At 48.0% G+C, this 15,299-nt stretch overlaps 1 protein-coding gene across 11 annotated transcripts in view; it reads left to right on the top strand.

Annotated features, from left to right (window-relative positions):
- Positions 1-15,299, top strand: part of hectd1 (HECT domain containing 1) — a 35,686-nt gene that overhangs the window by 8,778 nt on the left and 11,609 nt on the right. For 10 of the 11 annotated variants that reach the window (XM_056427295.1, XM_056427287.1, XM_056427289.1 and 7 more), the window contains 8 exons: positions 5,825-5,930; positions 6,044-6,178; positions 6,247-6,386; positions 6,485-6,697; positions 8,196-8,306; positions 8,380-8,546; positions 12,979-13,155; positions 14,116-15,066. In XM_056427295.1, coding sequence (XP_056283270.1) covers positions 5,825-5,930; positions 6,044-6,178; positions 6,247-6,386; positions 6,485-6,697; positions 8,196-8,306; positions 8,380-8,546; positions 12,979-13,155; positions 14,116-15,066 — 2,000 coding nt within the window. The remainder of the gene's footprint in view (positions 1-5,824; positions 5,931-6,043; positions 6,179-6,246; positions 6,387-6,484; positions 6,698-8,195; positions 8,307-8,379; positions 8,547-12,978; positions 13,156-14,115; positions 15,067-15,299) is intronic. The other variant, XM_056427294.1, reaches the window with a different exon arrangement.

Here is a 15,299-nt window from a genome sequence, read left to right as displayed (position 1 = left end):
TAACTCCGCTATGTAAGATTCTGGAGCCGCCCGGTATATCCGGCGGATGTACTCGACCTGCTTTCCGGCAGTGATTACGCAATGTCATATAGTGCCACTCCACGCTCGCAGCTACAGTATAAGGGTAGCTTTTTTATGTAGCTTTTTGGTGTTGTCAACAATATTGTATTCGATCACACGTACTCCACATTTGCAGTCCCCCCCCCCCAAAAGCCGGCAAACAGCTGATCGACCAGGCGGAAACATGGCGAGGCGCCGCGTTCAATCCCCGCGCTACTTCACCCTAGTCCGGTAGGTGCTGGGCCAGTTCACAGTGTTCCTGCGCAGTCTTCTATTAGTGATCCCGCCCGTTGGTATGAATCCAAAATAGAAAGTCGCTGGATTGCTGTTCTGAGTCCGCCGCCTGTCAGCGCGCTCCAAACAAAAAAAAACTCGCGTCACCTTTTATAACCCGTGACACGTACAAATAATAATAATAATTAAAGCTGCAAGCAGCGTCGAACGGGTCCTCGCTCACCCACGCCGGTCGGACTCGACTCGGGCCGCGACTTATAACGAGCACGACAAGTTTGGGGCAGATTCGACAAAGTCCAGTTTCGCCACTAGGTGGCGCTTTAACTACGTGAACATATTCATGCGTCGTATGTCCCTACGTGAAGTATAGATCACCTCATGTAAATTCAATGAAAAAAAAAAAGTGATGAAAAAAAGCTGCCTTGTCTTGGAATCAAACACGCATCTCCAGGTGTCCAGACCAACACTTATCATGGTGAGCTATAAGCCAGCTGGTTTACAGGCAGCCGTAGGAGCTCACATTATTTTGGGCAGAATTTTTTTGTTATTTTACTTCTCAATAGGTGATCAATAGGTGTTCCTCCAAGAAATGTGCTTGTTTCTTCGTGTGAATGTGTTCAGGCCTTGACTGGCATCACACATGATTTTTTGCATTAGTATTGGATGAGTTTAAGCAATAGTTTTTAACATAAAGAAATCACAGAAAGTAAAAAATTATTGGCAGTAAAAAACCGAAAATTTCCTACCGACGAAAAGTCCGTTTTTTTCACAGTGTTCATTATTCAAGTCTTGAGATTCTATAAAACTGATTTTTAGCCGATTCTGTTGGCGTTTTGTGGGAGAAATAATCAAAGGGGAAAAAGTGGAAAAGGGCCAAATCAAAAAACGCCAAAAACGCCAAAACGGCCAACTTTGGTGAATTATTGTAGCGCCCCTACAGTTCAAATTGCACGAAATTTGCTGTGAATGTTTCAGGCTCCTTCTGCACATATCCTGACAGTCTGTTATTTTTTCTCCCAATAGCGTTGAAGTTATGAGCATTACAAAACAGGACACGCCCTAAAATGTTCGGCCATAGATGCTTAGCACAATAATATATTTGGAAAAAGATGATAGATCATAGATGATATAGATTCCATGATCATTATCTCCAATAGGTTTGGTTTGAATTGGACCCTGTATGTCGGAGCAAACGCCACTGATGTGTTTTTCACCAAAAAAATATGGCGGAAGATTTAAGTAGGCGGAGCTTAGGGTCCTGAGAGGCGTTTTTGTAGAGCAGGTCCAAGTGGACTTGGGAAAAATAAAAGCTAGTCATTTGACCATACTGGGTGAGGGGCGTCGCCGGTGCAACTTCCAGGTGGCGCTAGAGAGCAATTTTTGAAAGCCGAATTTCGAGGTCGGTGTCATCCGTCTATTTTCACCAAGCCTGACAAGCTTGCCAAATTTGGTGAGTTTTGGGATATGATACATACCCCCAATATGCCCCCAATGTTCTAAAATAAAAATCAGAAGAAGAAGAATAATTAAAGCTGCAAGCAGCGTCGAACGGGTCCTCGCTCACCCACGCCGGTCGGGGGAGCCGGCGTGACGCCGGCCCGCCGAGGGCGCGCCGGTCGGAGTCGACTCGGGCCGCGACTTATAACGAGCACGACAAGTTTGGGGCAGATTCGACAAAGTCCAGTTTCGCCACTAGGTGGCGCTTTAACTACGTGAACATATTCATGCATCACGTGTCCCTACGTGAAGTAGAGATCACGTCATGTAAATTCAATGTAAAAAAAAAAAGTGATGAAAAAAAGCTGCCTTGTCTTGGAATCGAACACGCATCTCCAGGTGTCCAGACCAACACTTAACATGGTGAGCTATGAGCCAGCTGGTTTACAGGCAGCCGTAGGAGCTCACATTATTTTGGGCAGAATAATTTGCTTATTTTACTTCTCAATAGGTGATCAATAGGTGTTCCTCCGAGAAATGTGCTTGTTTCTTCGTGTGATTGTGTTCAGGCCTTGACTGGCATCACACATGATTTTTTGGGGAAGTATTGGATGAGATTAAGCAATAGTTTTTAACATAAAGAAATCACAGAAAGTAAAAAATTATTGGCAGTAAAAAAACGTAAATTTCCTACCGACGAAAAGTCCGTTTTTTTTCACAGTGTTCATTATTCAAGTCTTGAGATTCTATAAAACTGATTTTTAGCCGATTCTGTTGGCGTTTTGTGGGAGAAATAATCGAAGGGGAAAAAGTGGAAAAGGGCCAAATCAAGCAAAAAACGCCAAAAAACGTCAAAAACGGCCAACTTTGGTGAATTATTGTAGCGCCCCCTACGGTTTAAATTACACGAAATTTGCTGTGAATGTTCCAGGCTCCATTCTGCACATATCCTGAAAGTCTGTTATTTTTTTTCCCAATAGTGTTGAAGTTATGAGCATTTCAAAACAGGACACGCCCCTAAAATGTTCGTTGGGCCATATATCCTTACCACAATGATATATTTGAAAAAGGATGATAGATCTTAGATGATGTAGCTTCCATAATCATTATCTCCAATAAGTTTGGTTTGAATTGGACCCCGTATGTCGGAGCAAACGCCTCTGATGTGTTTTTCACCAAAAAAAATATGGTGGAAAATTTAAGTAGGCGGAGCTTAGGGTACTGAGAGGCTTTTTTGTAGAGGAGGTCCAAGTGGACTTGGGAAAAATAAAAGCTAGTCATTTGACCATACTGGGTGAGGGGCGTCGCCGGTCAAATTTCCAGGTGGCGCTAGAGAGCAATTTTTTAAAGCCGAATTTCGACGTTGTTGTCATCCGGCTATTTTCACCAAGCCTGACAAGCTTGCCAAATTTGGTGAGTTTTGGGATATGATGCATACCCCCAATATGCCCCCAATGTACAAAAATAAGAAGCGGAATAATAATACCCCTAACAATTTCAATAGGTTCCTCTCGGTCAGACTTCGTCTGCCGCTCGGACCCTAATTAAAGCTGCAAGCAGCGTCGAACGGGTCCTCGCTCACCCGCGCCGGTCGGGGGATCCGCGCCGAGGACCCGGCTACCGTCGGACTCGACTCGGGCCGTGACTTGTAACGAGCGCGACAAGTTTGGGGCGGATTCGACAAAGTCCAGTTTCGCCACTAGGTGGCGCTTTAACTACATGAATATATTCATGCATCATGTGTCCCTATAAACAAAAATTCACGAAATCCGTGATTTAAAAGCCTCGACCAGCTGTTTACTGACGTTAGTTATGTTAGAGTAGAGAGAGGGAGAGAGAGAGAGAGAGAGAGAGAGAGAGAGAGAAAAGAGAGAGAGGAGAGAGAGAGAGAGAGTTATTCCATTCTAAATAACGGGCTAGTCTAGGATTTGCCTGGCCAGACTGAAAAAAAAATCATAATGCCTCTGGTATTGTTCAGAGGGCCGGGCCAAATGTGGAGGCGGGCCTTAGTTTGAGGACCACTGCTCTTGGCTGTCTATCAATATAGCTCATTTTGAAAATGACGTAAGAGGGCAATACGGATCCGTATCAGACCAGCGAGGAGGGCAGTAGAGAGAGGGAGAGAGAGGAGAGAGAAGAGAGACAGAGAGAGAGACAGAGAGAGAGAGAAAAGAGAGAGAGAGAGGAGAGAGAGAAGAGAGAAAAAGAGAGAGAGAGTTCTTATTCCATTCTAAATAACGGGCTAGTCAAACAAATTTGGGGCGCACTGAAGGAAGTCCAGTTGAGCCACTAGGTGGCGCTTTAACTACGTGAACATATTCATGCGTCGTGTGTCCCTACGTGAAGTATAGATCACCTCATGTAAAAAAAAAAGTGATGAAAAAAAGCTGCCTTGTATTGGAATCGAACACGCATCTCCAGGTGTCCAGACCAACACTTATGATGGTGAGCTATGAGCCAGCTGGTTTATAGGCAGCCGTAGGAGCTCACATTATTTTGGGCAGAAAAATTTGGTTATTTTACTTCTCAATAGGTGATCAATAGGTGTTCCTCCAAGAAATGTGCTTGTTTCTTCGTTTGAATGTGTTCAGGCCTTGACTGGCATCACACATGATTTTTTGGGGAAGTATTGGATGAGTTTAAGCAATATTTTTTAACATAAAGAAATCACAGAAAGTACAAAATTATTGGCAGTAAAAAAACGTAAATCTTCTACCGACGAAAAGTCCGTTTTTTTTCACAGTGTTCATTATTCAAGTCTTGAGATTCTATAAAACTGATTTTTAGCCGATTCTGTTGGCGTTTTGTCGGAGAAATAATCGAAGGGGAAAATGTGGAAACTGGCCAAATCAAGCGAAAAACGCCAAAAAACGCCCAAAACGGCCAACTTTGGTGAATTATTGTAGCGCCCCCTATGGTTCAAATTGCACGAAATTTGCTGGGAATGTTTCAGGCTCCCTTCTGCACATAACCTGAAAGTCTGTTATTTTTCTTTCCCAATAGTGTTGAAGTTATGAGCATTACAAAACAGGACACGCCCCTAAAATGTTCGTTGGGCCATAGATCCTTACCACAATGATATATTTGGAAAAAGATGATAGATCTTAGATGATATAGCTTCCATAATCATTATCTCCAATAGGTTTGGTATGAATTGGACCCCGTATGTCGGAGCAAACGCCTCTGATGTGTTTTTCACCAAAAAAAATATGGCGGAAAATTTAAGTAGGCGGAGCTTAGGGTCCTGAGAGGCTTTTTTGTAGAGCAGGTCCAAGTGGACTTGGGAAAAATAAAAGCTAGTCATTTGAACAAACTGGGTGAGGGGCGTCGCCGGTCAAACTTCCAGGTGGCGCTAGAGAGCAATTTTTGAAAGCCGAATTTCGACGTCGGTGTCATCCGGCTATTTTCACCAAACCTGACAAGCTTGCCAAATTTGGTGAGTTTTGGGATATGATACGTATCCCCAATATGCCCCCAATGTACAAAAATAAGAAGCGGAATAATAATACCCCTAACAATTTCAATAGGTTCCTCTCGGTCAGACTTCGTCTGTCGCTCGGACCCTAATAATACCCCTAACAATTTCAATAGGTTCCTCTCGGTCAGACTTCGTCTGTCGCTCGGACCCTAATAATATTATAATACAGGACAACACATGATCCCAACTCAATACAAGTGTATGCCAGGCTGCATCTGAAATCGATACCTAAATACCTAAAAACCTGAAGGGGGCGCCAAAAGTGAAAAGTTACATAGTGTTGCTTTAAACTCTTAAAGTAATGTGTAATAAAGTAAGTAAGTAAAGGGAAAGTTAATCAAAACAGTTTTCTTCTAATATTGGAAATCAAATAGAGGCTCTATATAAATAAATATATATATATTTATTAATAAAACAATATTATATTTTATATATATATATATATTATGTTATAAAGAATAAAATGTTTCTGAGCTTCTTTGTTGATTTTGACACATGATGTGTTCAAGGACCGTGGGAAAGTTGACCATAGTTTCCCAGCTTGTGTACTGAGCGTGTGTTTGGCTCTGGAGCTGCGAGGGTTAAAGGAAGTCCACCATGTCTGTGCGTCTGCAGCCGACCGGCCGTCGCCTTGATCCGCAAGCTCATCGCCGTCCTGGAGTCCATTGAACGCCTCCCTCTGCACCTGTACGACATGCCGGGCTCCACTTACAACCTGCAGGTGAGCCACTCCACTGCCTGTTCTGGGAGAGGGTGTTCGTGTGAGTGGGTGAGTGATAACTCTGTGTGTGTGTGTGTGTGTGTGTGTGTGTGTGTGTGTGTGTGTGTGTGTAGATCTTGACCCGGAGGCTCCGGTTCCGGCTAGAGAGAGCTCCCGGTGAGACGGCTCTGATCGACCGGACGGGCCGCATGCTGAAGATGGAGCCGCTGGCCACCGTGGAGTCTCTGGAGCAGTACCTGCTGAAGATGGTGAGCTGCAACAACCACGAGGGGGGGAGGGCAAAATCCACCCGGTTAACCTCCTCCTCCTCCTCCAGGTGGCGAAGCAGTGGTACGACTTTGAGCGTTCGTCCTTCGTCTTTGTGAGGAAGCTGAGGGAGGGTCAGACCTTCACCTTCAGACACCAGCACGACTTTGACGAGAACGGACTCATCTACTGGGTCGGCACCAACGCCAAGTGAGCGCGCCTCCTTTGACCTTTACCGTGGACCCGTCCAGACCAATGGGAAATGTCTCGTGTGTTATGAGTTCTCATTCTTTATCTTCTCTGCTCAGGACGGCTTATGAGTGGGTTAACCCCGCTGCCTATGGCCTGGTGGTGGTGACGTCATCAGAGGGGCGGAACCTTCCCTACGGCCGCCTGGAGGACATCCTGAGTCGGGATAGCTCCGCCCTCAACTGCCACACCAATGACGACAAGAACGCCTGGTTCGCCGTGGACCTCGGCCTCTGGGTCATTCCCTCAGCATACACCCTGAGACACGCCAGGTACTAAACCCAACGCACCCTGAGAGACGCCGGGTACTAAACCCAACACACCCTGAGACACACCAGGTACTAAACCCAACGCACCCTAAGACACGCCGGGTACTAAACCCAACGCACCCTGAGAGACGCCGGGTACTAAACCCAACACACCCTAAGACACACCGGGTACTAAACCTAAGACACGCCGGGTACTAAACCCAACGCACCGGGTACTAAACCCAACGCACCCTGAGACACTCCGGGTACTAAACCCAACGCACCCTGAGACACTCCGGGTACTAAACCCAACGCACCCTGAGACACGCCGGGTACTAAACCCAATCCACCCTGGGACACGCCGGGTACTAAACCCAACGCACCCTGAGACACGCCGGGTACTAAACCCAACGGACCCTGAAACACGCCGGGTACTAAACCCAATCCACCCTGAGACACGCCGGGTACTAAACCCAACGCACCCTGAGACACGCCGGGTACTAAACCCAACGCACCCTGAGACACTCCGGGTACTAAACCCAACGCACCCTGAGACACTCCGGGTACTAAACCCAACGCACCCTGAGACACGCCGGGTACTAAACCCAATCCACCCTGGGACACGCCGGGTACTAAACCCAACGCACCCTGAGACACGCCGGGTACTAAACCCAACGGACCCTGAGACACGCCGGGTACTAAACCCAACGCACCCTGGGACACGCCGGGTACTAAACCCAACGCACCCTGAGAGACGCCGGGTACTAAACCCAACACACCCTAAGACACACCGGGTACTAAACCTAAGACACGCCGGGTACTAAACCTAACGCACCGGGTACTAAACCCAACGCACCGGGTACTAAACCCAACGCACCCTGAGACACGGCGGGTACTAAACCCAACGCACCCTGAGACACGGCGGGTACTAAACCCAACGCACCCTGAGACACTCCGGGTACTAAACCCAACGCACCCTGAGGCATTCCGGGTACGAAACCCAACGCACCCTGAGACACGGCGGATACTAAACCCAACGCACCCTGAGACACGCCGGGTACTAAACCCAACGCACCCTGAGACACGCCGGGTACTAAACCCAACGCACCCTGAGACACGCCGGGTACTAAACCCAACGCACCCTGAGACACTCCGGGTACTAAACCCAACGCACCCTGAGACACGCCGGGTACTAAATCCAACGCACCCTGAGACACGCCGGGTACTAAACCCAATCCACCCTGGGACACGCCGGGTACTAAACCCAACGCACCCTGGGACACGCCGGGTACTAAACCCAACGCACCCTGAGACACGCCGGGTACTAAACCCAACGCACCCTGGGACACGCCGGGTACTAAACCCAACGCACCCTGAGACACGCCGGGTACTCAACCCAACGCATGCTGACTTTCAGTTCAGCCTAATTCATGAAGGAAGCAACTAAGAGTGTGTGCATGTGATACTCACCTCCTTCTCTTCCTCCTCTGCTCGCCCCCCCCCCCCCCCCCCCCCCCCCCAGGGGTTATGGCCGCTCCGCCTTGAGGAACTGGGTGTTTCAGGTGTCGAAGGACGGTCAGAACTGGACGACTCTCTACACCCACATAGACGACTGCAGCCTGAACGAGCCGGGGTATGACCATGACCATCAATAAGTGATCAATAACTTGATCAGTGTCTAACCGGTGCTGTGGTCTCTGTCCCAGGTCCACGGCCACGTGGCCTCTGGACCCGTCCCGGGAGGAGAAGCAGGGGTGGAGACACGTCCGCATCAAGCAGATGGGGAAGAACGCCAGCGGCCAGACGCACTACCTGTCCCTGTCGGGCCTGGAGCTGTACGGCACCGTGACCGCCGTGTGTGAGGACCAGCTGGGTAAGACCAGCACCCAGACCAGCACCCAGACTGCCCCCCATGGGAAACCTCAAGGATACCGGGAGTCAGCGTTCAAAGTTCCCACGCTGTTTATATTTATTATTATAAATTATATATTATTATATTATTTATACATGCATAGTTTCTTTTCATTATTAGGGTCCGAGCAACTGACGAAGTCAGTCCCGAGAGGACCCTATTGAAATTGTTAGGGGTATTATTATTCCGCTTTTTATTTTTGAACATTGGGCGCATATTCGGGGTACGTATCATACCCCAAAACTCACCAAATTTGAGTTTTCTTGTCAGGCTTGGTGAAAATAGACGGATGACATGGACCTCGAAATTCGGCTTTCAAAAATTGCTCTCTAGCGCCACCTCAAATTTTGACCGGCGACGCCCATCACCCAGAATGTCCGATTGACTTGAAATTCGTCCATGTTCACTTGGACCTGCTCTACAAAAAAGCCTCTGAGCCCTTAGCTCCGCCTACTTAGATTTTCCGCCATTTTTTATTTTGTGAAAAACACATAATTGGCGACTTCTCCTACATGCTGGGTCCGATTCATACGAAACCGTATGGAGATAATGATTATTGAAGCTATATCATCTAAGATCTATAAAAAAAATATGTATATCTCATTGTGTTAAGTATCTATGGCCCAACGAACATTTTAGGGGCGTGTCTTGTTTTGTAATGCTCATAACCTCAACACTATTGGGCCGAAAAGATCTTAACTTACAGGATATGTGCAGAATGCATCCTAGAACATTCACAGTCAATTTCGTGCAATTTGAACAATAGGGGGCGCTACAATAATGCCCCAAAGTTGGGCGTTTTTTGCTTGAATTTGCCATTTTTTGCTGTTATGCATTTCAGGATTTCTCCCACAAAACGCAAAAAGAATAGCCACAAATCATTTTTCTAGAATCTCATGACTTGAACAATGAACACTGCGGGGAGAAAAAAACTTCACCGTACAGTCTTGTCGTTATGAGTACTCCAATAAATGCCCACTTTCTTTGATATTGTTATGTTATAAACTTTTGCTTTAACCCATCCAATCTTTCCAAAGAAAATCATGTATGCTGCCAGTCAAGGCCTGAACACATTCACATGAAGAAACAAACGCCTATTAAAAAGTAAAATAACCATAATTTATTTACTTTCACAGTAATGTCACCCCCTATGGCTGATATAATTTCATCTGATCGGTGGCACAGATCAATAAGTGCTTGCCTTGTGACCCAGAGACCAGTGTTCGATTCCAGGCGATTACATGACGTGGTCTACACTTCACTTAGAGACACATGATGCATGAATATGTTCACATACTCAAGTTTCAAGTTTCAAGTTTTTATTGTCACATCCCCTTTTATACAAGTATAATCGGTTAGTGAAATTCTTATGTGCAAAACACCCGACAGCAGTAGCAGACTAAAAAAAGAATAAGAATGAGAATAAACTATACAATATCCACACAGAAAAAAAGAAGAAAGTATTAACAATATATATATAAAACAATGTAATAGAATATACATCATGACAATATATATATATAAAACAATGTAATAAAATATACACTTTTTTGAGACAATATATATATATATATGTATATACATACAATATATATATATACAATATATATATATATAAAACAATGTAATAAAATATACACCATGGCCATAGATATTCACAGAATATGTTCTGGTGTGTAGTGTTAATGAGGGTCTCAGTCCTTGTTCAGCAGCCTGATGGCCTGACTGAAGAAGCTGTCCCTCAGTCTGTTTGTGCGGCACTTGATACTGCGGTATCGCCTGCCTGACGGTAGAAGGGTGAACAGTTTGTGGCCGGGGTGGTTATTGTCTTTCATCATCCGCTTGGCCCTGGCCACGCACCGCTTGGTGTATATGTCCAGGATGGAGGGAAGCTCACCTCCAACGATGTACTGTGCCGACCGCACCACCCTCTGTAGTGCCCTACGCTCCAGGGCGGTGCAGTTCCCGTACCAGACGGTGATGCAACCTGTCAGAACACTCTCGATGGTACTGGTGTAGAATGATCTGAGGATGCGGGGGGCCATGTTGAATTTCCTCAGTCGCCTAAGGAAATACAGGCGTTGTTGGGCCCTTTTCACCACGTGAGTGGTGTGCGTGGTCCATGTGAGGTCCTCGGAGATGTGCACGCCGAGGAACTTGAAGCTGCTGACCCTCTCTACTGCAACTCCGTCTATGGAGATGGGGGTGTGCTCTCCTCTTCGCTTCCTGTAGTCCACGATCAGCTCCTTGGTCTTCTTGACGTTGAGGACGAGGCTGTTCTCCTGGCACCACTGTACCAGTGATCCAACCTCCTCCCTGTAGGCTGTCTCGTCGTCGTCGTCGGTGATCAGCCCCAACACTGTTGTGTCGTCAGCAAACTTGATGATGACGTTGGAGCTGTGCATGGCCGTGCAGTCGTGGGTGTACAGGGAGTAGAGGAGAGGGCTCAACACGCATCCCTGAGGGGCTCCCGTGTTGAGCGTGTCAAAGCGCGTGTCAAAGCGCCACCTAGTGGCTCAACTGAACTTGCTCGAATCTGCCCCAAAGTCACGCCTGAGGATAACTACACGCATATTTTCACTTGTCATAAAAGCGCCACCTATTGGCGAAAGAAAAAAAGGTTTAAATGACCAAATCTTCTTTGAATCGCATGAAATTTGGTGAGATGATTGGTTATTATCCGGGGACCATTTGATTAGATTTTGGGATCGATCGGGTCAAAGGTCAAGGTCATGAAAAGGTCAAACTCTTCTTTGATTCGCATGAAATTTGGTGGGATGATTGGGTATTATCCGGGGACCATTTGATTAGATTTTGAGATCGATCGGGTCAAAGGTCAAGGTCAAGAAAAGGTCAAACTCTTTTTACCATAGCGCGGTCAATTTTTATCCAATTGGCATGCAACTAATGCCAACATGTTCATAATTCAATGCCCAATCTTGTGATATGCGAAGGTATGCGCTCTACCGAGTGCCCATTCTAGTTTATACAAGCGTAGTTTCTATTTATTATTATATTATTTATTTATACAAGTGTAGTATATTTATTTATACAAGCGTAGTTTCTATATTTTTATTATATTATTTATTTATACAAGGGTAGTTTCTATTTGTTTGTCTTATACATATTTATTAGGGTCCTCGTGACGACTTCGTCGTAGAGGAACCTATTGTTTTTCAAGGAATTATTATTCCCGTTCTTATTTTCTCCAAACAAACGTTGTCTGGCCGCACAGCGCATACTCCAACGAAGTGAAATTTCATACGCATATCAGGACTCGTGAAAAGTTTTTGTTTATAAAATAATGTCTCTAGCGCCCCCTAGAGTGTTCATACTCATGGTTTTTTTCACCAATGACAGATTGATTTAAAATTTGCCATACACGTCCGCTTGGACCTGCTCTACAACATTGCCAATATCACCCTTAAGCTCCGCCTACTTAGATTTTTCGCCATTTTTAATTTAAATTTGTTTTTCTTTTTTTCTCCACTTTTCTCAAACACTTGGTCCGATTCTTATGAAAATTTCTGAGGTCCATTATTGGATCAATTTCAACTAATTATTTTTGACAGATTGTTTATCTTATTGCATTCAGAGGATATGGACCAATGAACATTTCAGGGGTGTGGCCTATGTGTGGCAGTATGGTCTTGAGACCTTTGCCGTAAAGAATCTTTGAAAGATTTGAAAAATATTAAACTATGTGCGTTTGCCGGACCGGCAAAGAAACGCCATTCGCCATGACAATGCAAGTTGTTGTAACTCGGCCATACATTATGTAATTTGCTCCATATTCCATGTATGTCATAACATGCTGACCCTGAATTCTAGTCATAGCGCCACCGAGTGGCCAAAGCAAATAAGCCTAAAACGCATTGGATTCACATGTAATTTACATGACGTGGTCTAGACTTCACGTAGATACACATGATGCATGTATATGTTCACATTGTCAAAGCGCCCCCTCTTGGCTCAGCTGGACTTGCTTGAATCTAGCCCAGACTTGTCATGCTTGTTACAAGTCACGGCCTAAGGATATCGACAAGGATATATTCACTCAGAGTCAAAGCGCCACAGACTTCAAAATAAATTCAGTGTCTCATGACGAACGGTAAAACGCCCGACCGGCGGATCTGCGTTCTCGGCCGAGGGTGCCGGCATCCGGCCAGCACCCCCGACATGGGAAGGAGGAACGAGGACCCGCACATCGCTGCTTGCAGCTTTCATTTATTCTTATATTTATATATACCAGTGTTGTTTGTATTTGTATTTTTATTACCTTTGACCTTCGCGCACAGCGTGGGAACTTTGACCGCTGAGTCAGGTGATCGCGAGAGCAGCGTTATGTGCTAACAGGTAGAGTCTGACTTCTCCCCTGACTCCTCCCCCTCAGGTAAAGCTGTGAAGGAGGCGGAGGCCAACCTGCGCCGGCAGCGCCGCCTGTTCCGCTCCCAGGTGATGAAGTACATCGTGCCCGGGGCGCGGGTCGTCCGTGGCATCGACTGGAAGTGGCGCGACCAGGACGGCAACCCGTCAGGAGAGGGCGCCGTCACCGGGGAGGCGCACAACGGTAAGAGCCCTGCCCCCGGGGAGGAGGAGCCTCAACTCCTTCACTCTCTGATCCTCAGCAGGTTCCCCTCAGAGAGAAGAACGCTGAACCCTCTTCTCCCTGGACACACACACATATACACACACACATATTTGCACACATATACATACACACAGACACACACATATACATAAACACACATATGCACACACACACACACACACCCTCTGTGGCTCACTATTTCCTATTCCCGACCCACCGTTGACAAAGTCCCGCCCCCGCGCTGTGATTGGTCGCTCAGTGCACCAATAGAGAGCTGGTTCAGCTCAAAGATTCTTCTTCTTCTTCTTTGATGTTTTTATGCATAAAGAGGTTCCTTGTGTTCTGTTCCTCCCTCACGCTCCACCTGAAGCTTATGAACCATACACAGGCCTCATTTCATATTTATATATATTTATGAACATTTATTTTATAAAGAAGATACAGTTTATTTGTGACTAAAGCTCTTCATGTGTCCAGGGTGGAGCTCTGACTGAAGCTGCTTCTCTGCTGTCTGTCTCTCTGTCTCTCTCTCTCTCCCCCTCCCTGTCTCCCCCTCTCCCTCCCCCTCTCCCTCTCTCTCTCTACCTGTCTGTCTCTCTCTCTACCTCTCCCCCTCTCCCTGTCTCTCTCTCTCCCCCCCCCTCTCTCCTCTTCTCTCTCTCTGCTGGGTCTCACCTCCATCCGTCCGTCTCCCCCCCCTCTCTCTCTCTCTCTCGCCCCCTCTCTCTCCCTCTCCCTGTCTCCCTCCTCCTCCCTCTCCCCCTCTCTCTCTGCTGGGTCTCACCTCCATCCGTCCGTCTCTCTCCCTCTTCTCTCCCTGTACCTCTCCCTGTCTCCCTCCCCTTCGCTCTCCCTCCCCCTCTCCCTGTCTCTCCTCCTCCTCTCTCTCTGCTGGGTCTCACCTCCATCCGTCCGTCTCCCTCCTGTCTCTCTGTCCAGGCTGGATTGATGTGTCCTGGGACTCCGGCGGCTCTAATTCTTACCGTATGGGCGCTGAAGGGAAGTTTGACCTGAGGCTCGCTCCAGGGTACGACCCTGAGTCGGCTGCCTCAGCGCCGTCACCCAACCCTGTCTCATCCACTGTTTCAGGCCCCGCCTCCTCCACGGTGGGACCCTCCGTGACGCCGGCGGCCAGCGGCGGCACCACCACCACCACCTCGTCCTCGTCGTCCTCCACGTCGTCTTCCTCGCAGCAGCAGTCGTGGAGCAGCCTAGTGAAGAACAACTGCCCCGATAGGGGCGGGGCGGCGGCGCTGGGCAGCAGGAAGGGCAGCAGCAGCTCCGTCTGCAGCGTGGCGTCCTCCTCCGACATCAGCCTCGGCTCGTCCGCCGGGCCGCCGGGCGCCGGCGGCCTGCGTCTGGAGAGGCGGGCAGAGGGGCTGCTCCTGGACCAGGGCCCCGGGGCAGGGGGGGCGGCGGGGCTCGGCTCCGACGGACACCAGCAAGAACCCTTCGTGGTGCTGTCCTCCGCGGTGGAGGGCGGGTCCGGCTCGTTCGCCGCGGGCACGCCGCCCCCTGGCAAGGACGCCAGGAACAAGGTCTCATCCTCCGACCCGGCTGCGACCATCTCCATGGGGCTGGTGAGCGTGAGCTCGCCTGACGTCAGCTCAGTGTCGGACCTGTCTGGCAAAGACGCCCCTTCCCAGAGGCCGCTGTGCTCGGCGGCGAAAGTGCGACTGTCCGTCAGCTCGCTGCTGGCCGCCGGCGCCCCCATGAGCTCCAGCGCCAGCGTGCCCAACCTGTCGTCCCGGGAGGCGAGCCTCATGGAGTCCTTCGTGCGCCGCGCACCCAACATGTCGCGCACCAATGCCACCAACAACATGAACCTGAGCCGCAGCAGCAGTGACAACAACACCAACACACTGGGCCGCAACGTCATGAGCACCGCCAGTGAGTACGCGCTGTTACTGTAACTACACTGTTACTGTACTGTTACTGTAACTACACTGCTACTGTACTGTGAGTAGTGCACTAAGACTGAAATACTAAAACTTAATGGAGAGGCATCTCAAAATAACTAATAACAGATACAAATAACCAGAATAATTGTTTTGTTTACACATAACCGTAACGCACCTGGGGCCCCGATGCCCACGAGGGGTCGCACAACTTTCACAGCAGGG

This window comes from Pseudoliparis swirei, chromosome 11 (assembly GCF_029220125.1).
Source record: "Pseudoliparis swirei isolate HS2019 ecotype Mariana Trench chromosome 11, NWPU_hadal_v1, whole genome shotgun sequence".
Taxonomy (NCBI): Eukaryota; Metazoa; Chordata; class Actinopteri; order Perciformes; family Liparidae; genus Pseudoliparis; species Pseudoliparis swirei.
Note: the sequence above shows the minus strand (reverse complement) of the source record. Positions and strands in the feature narration are given on the sequence as shown.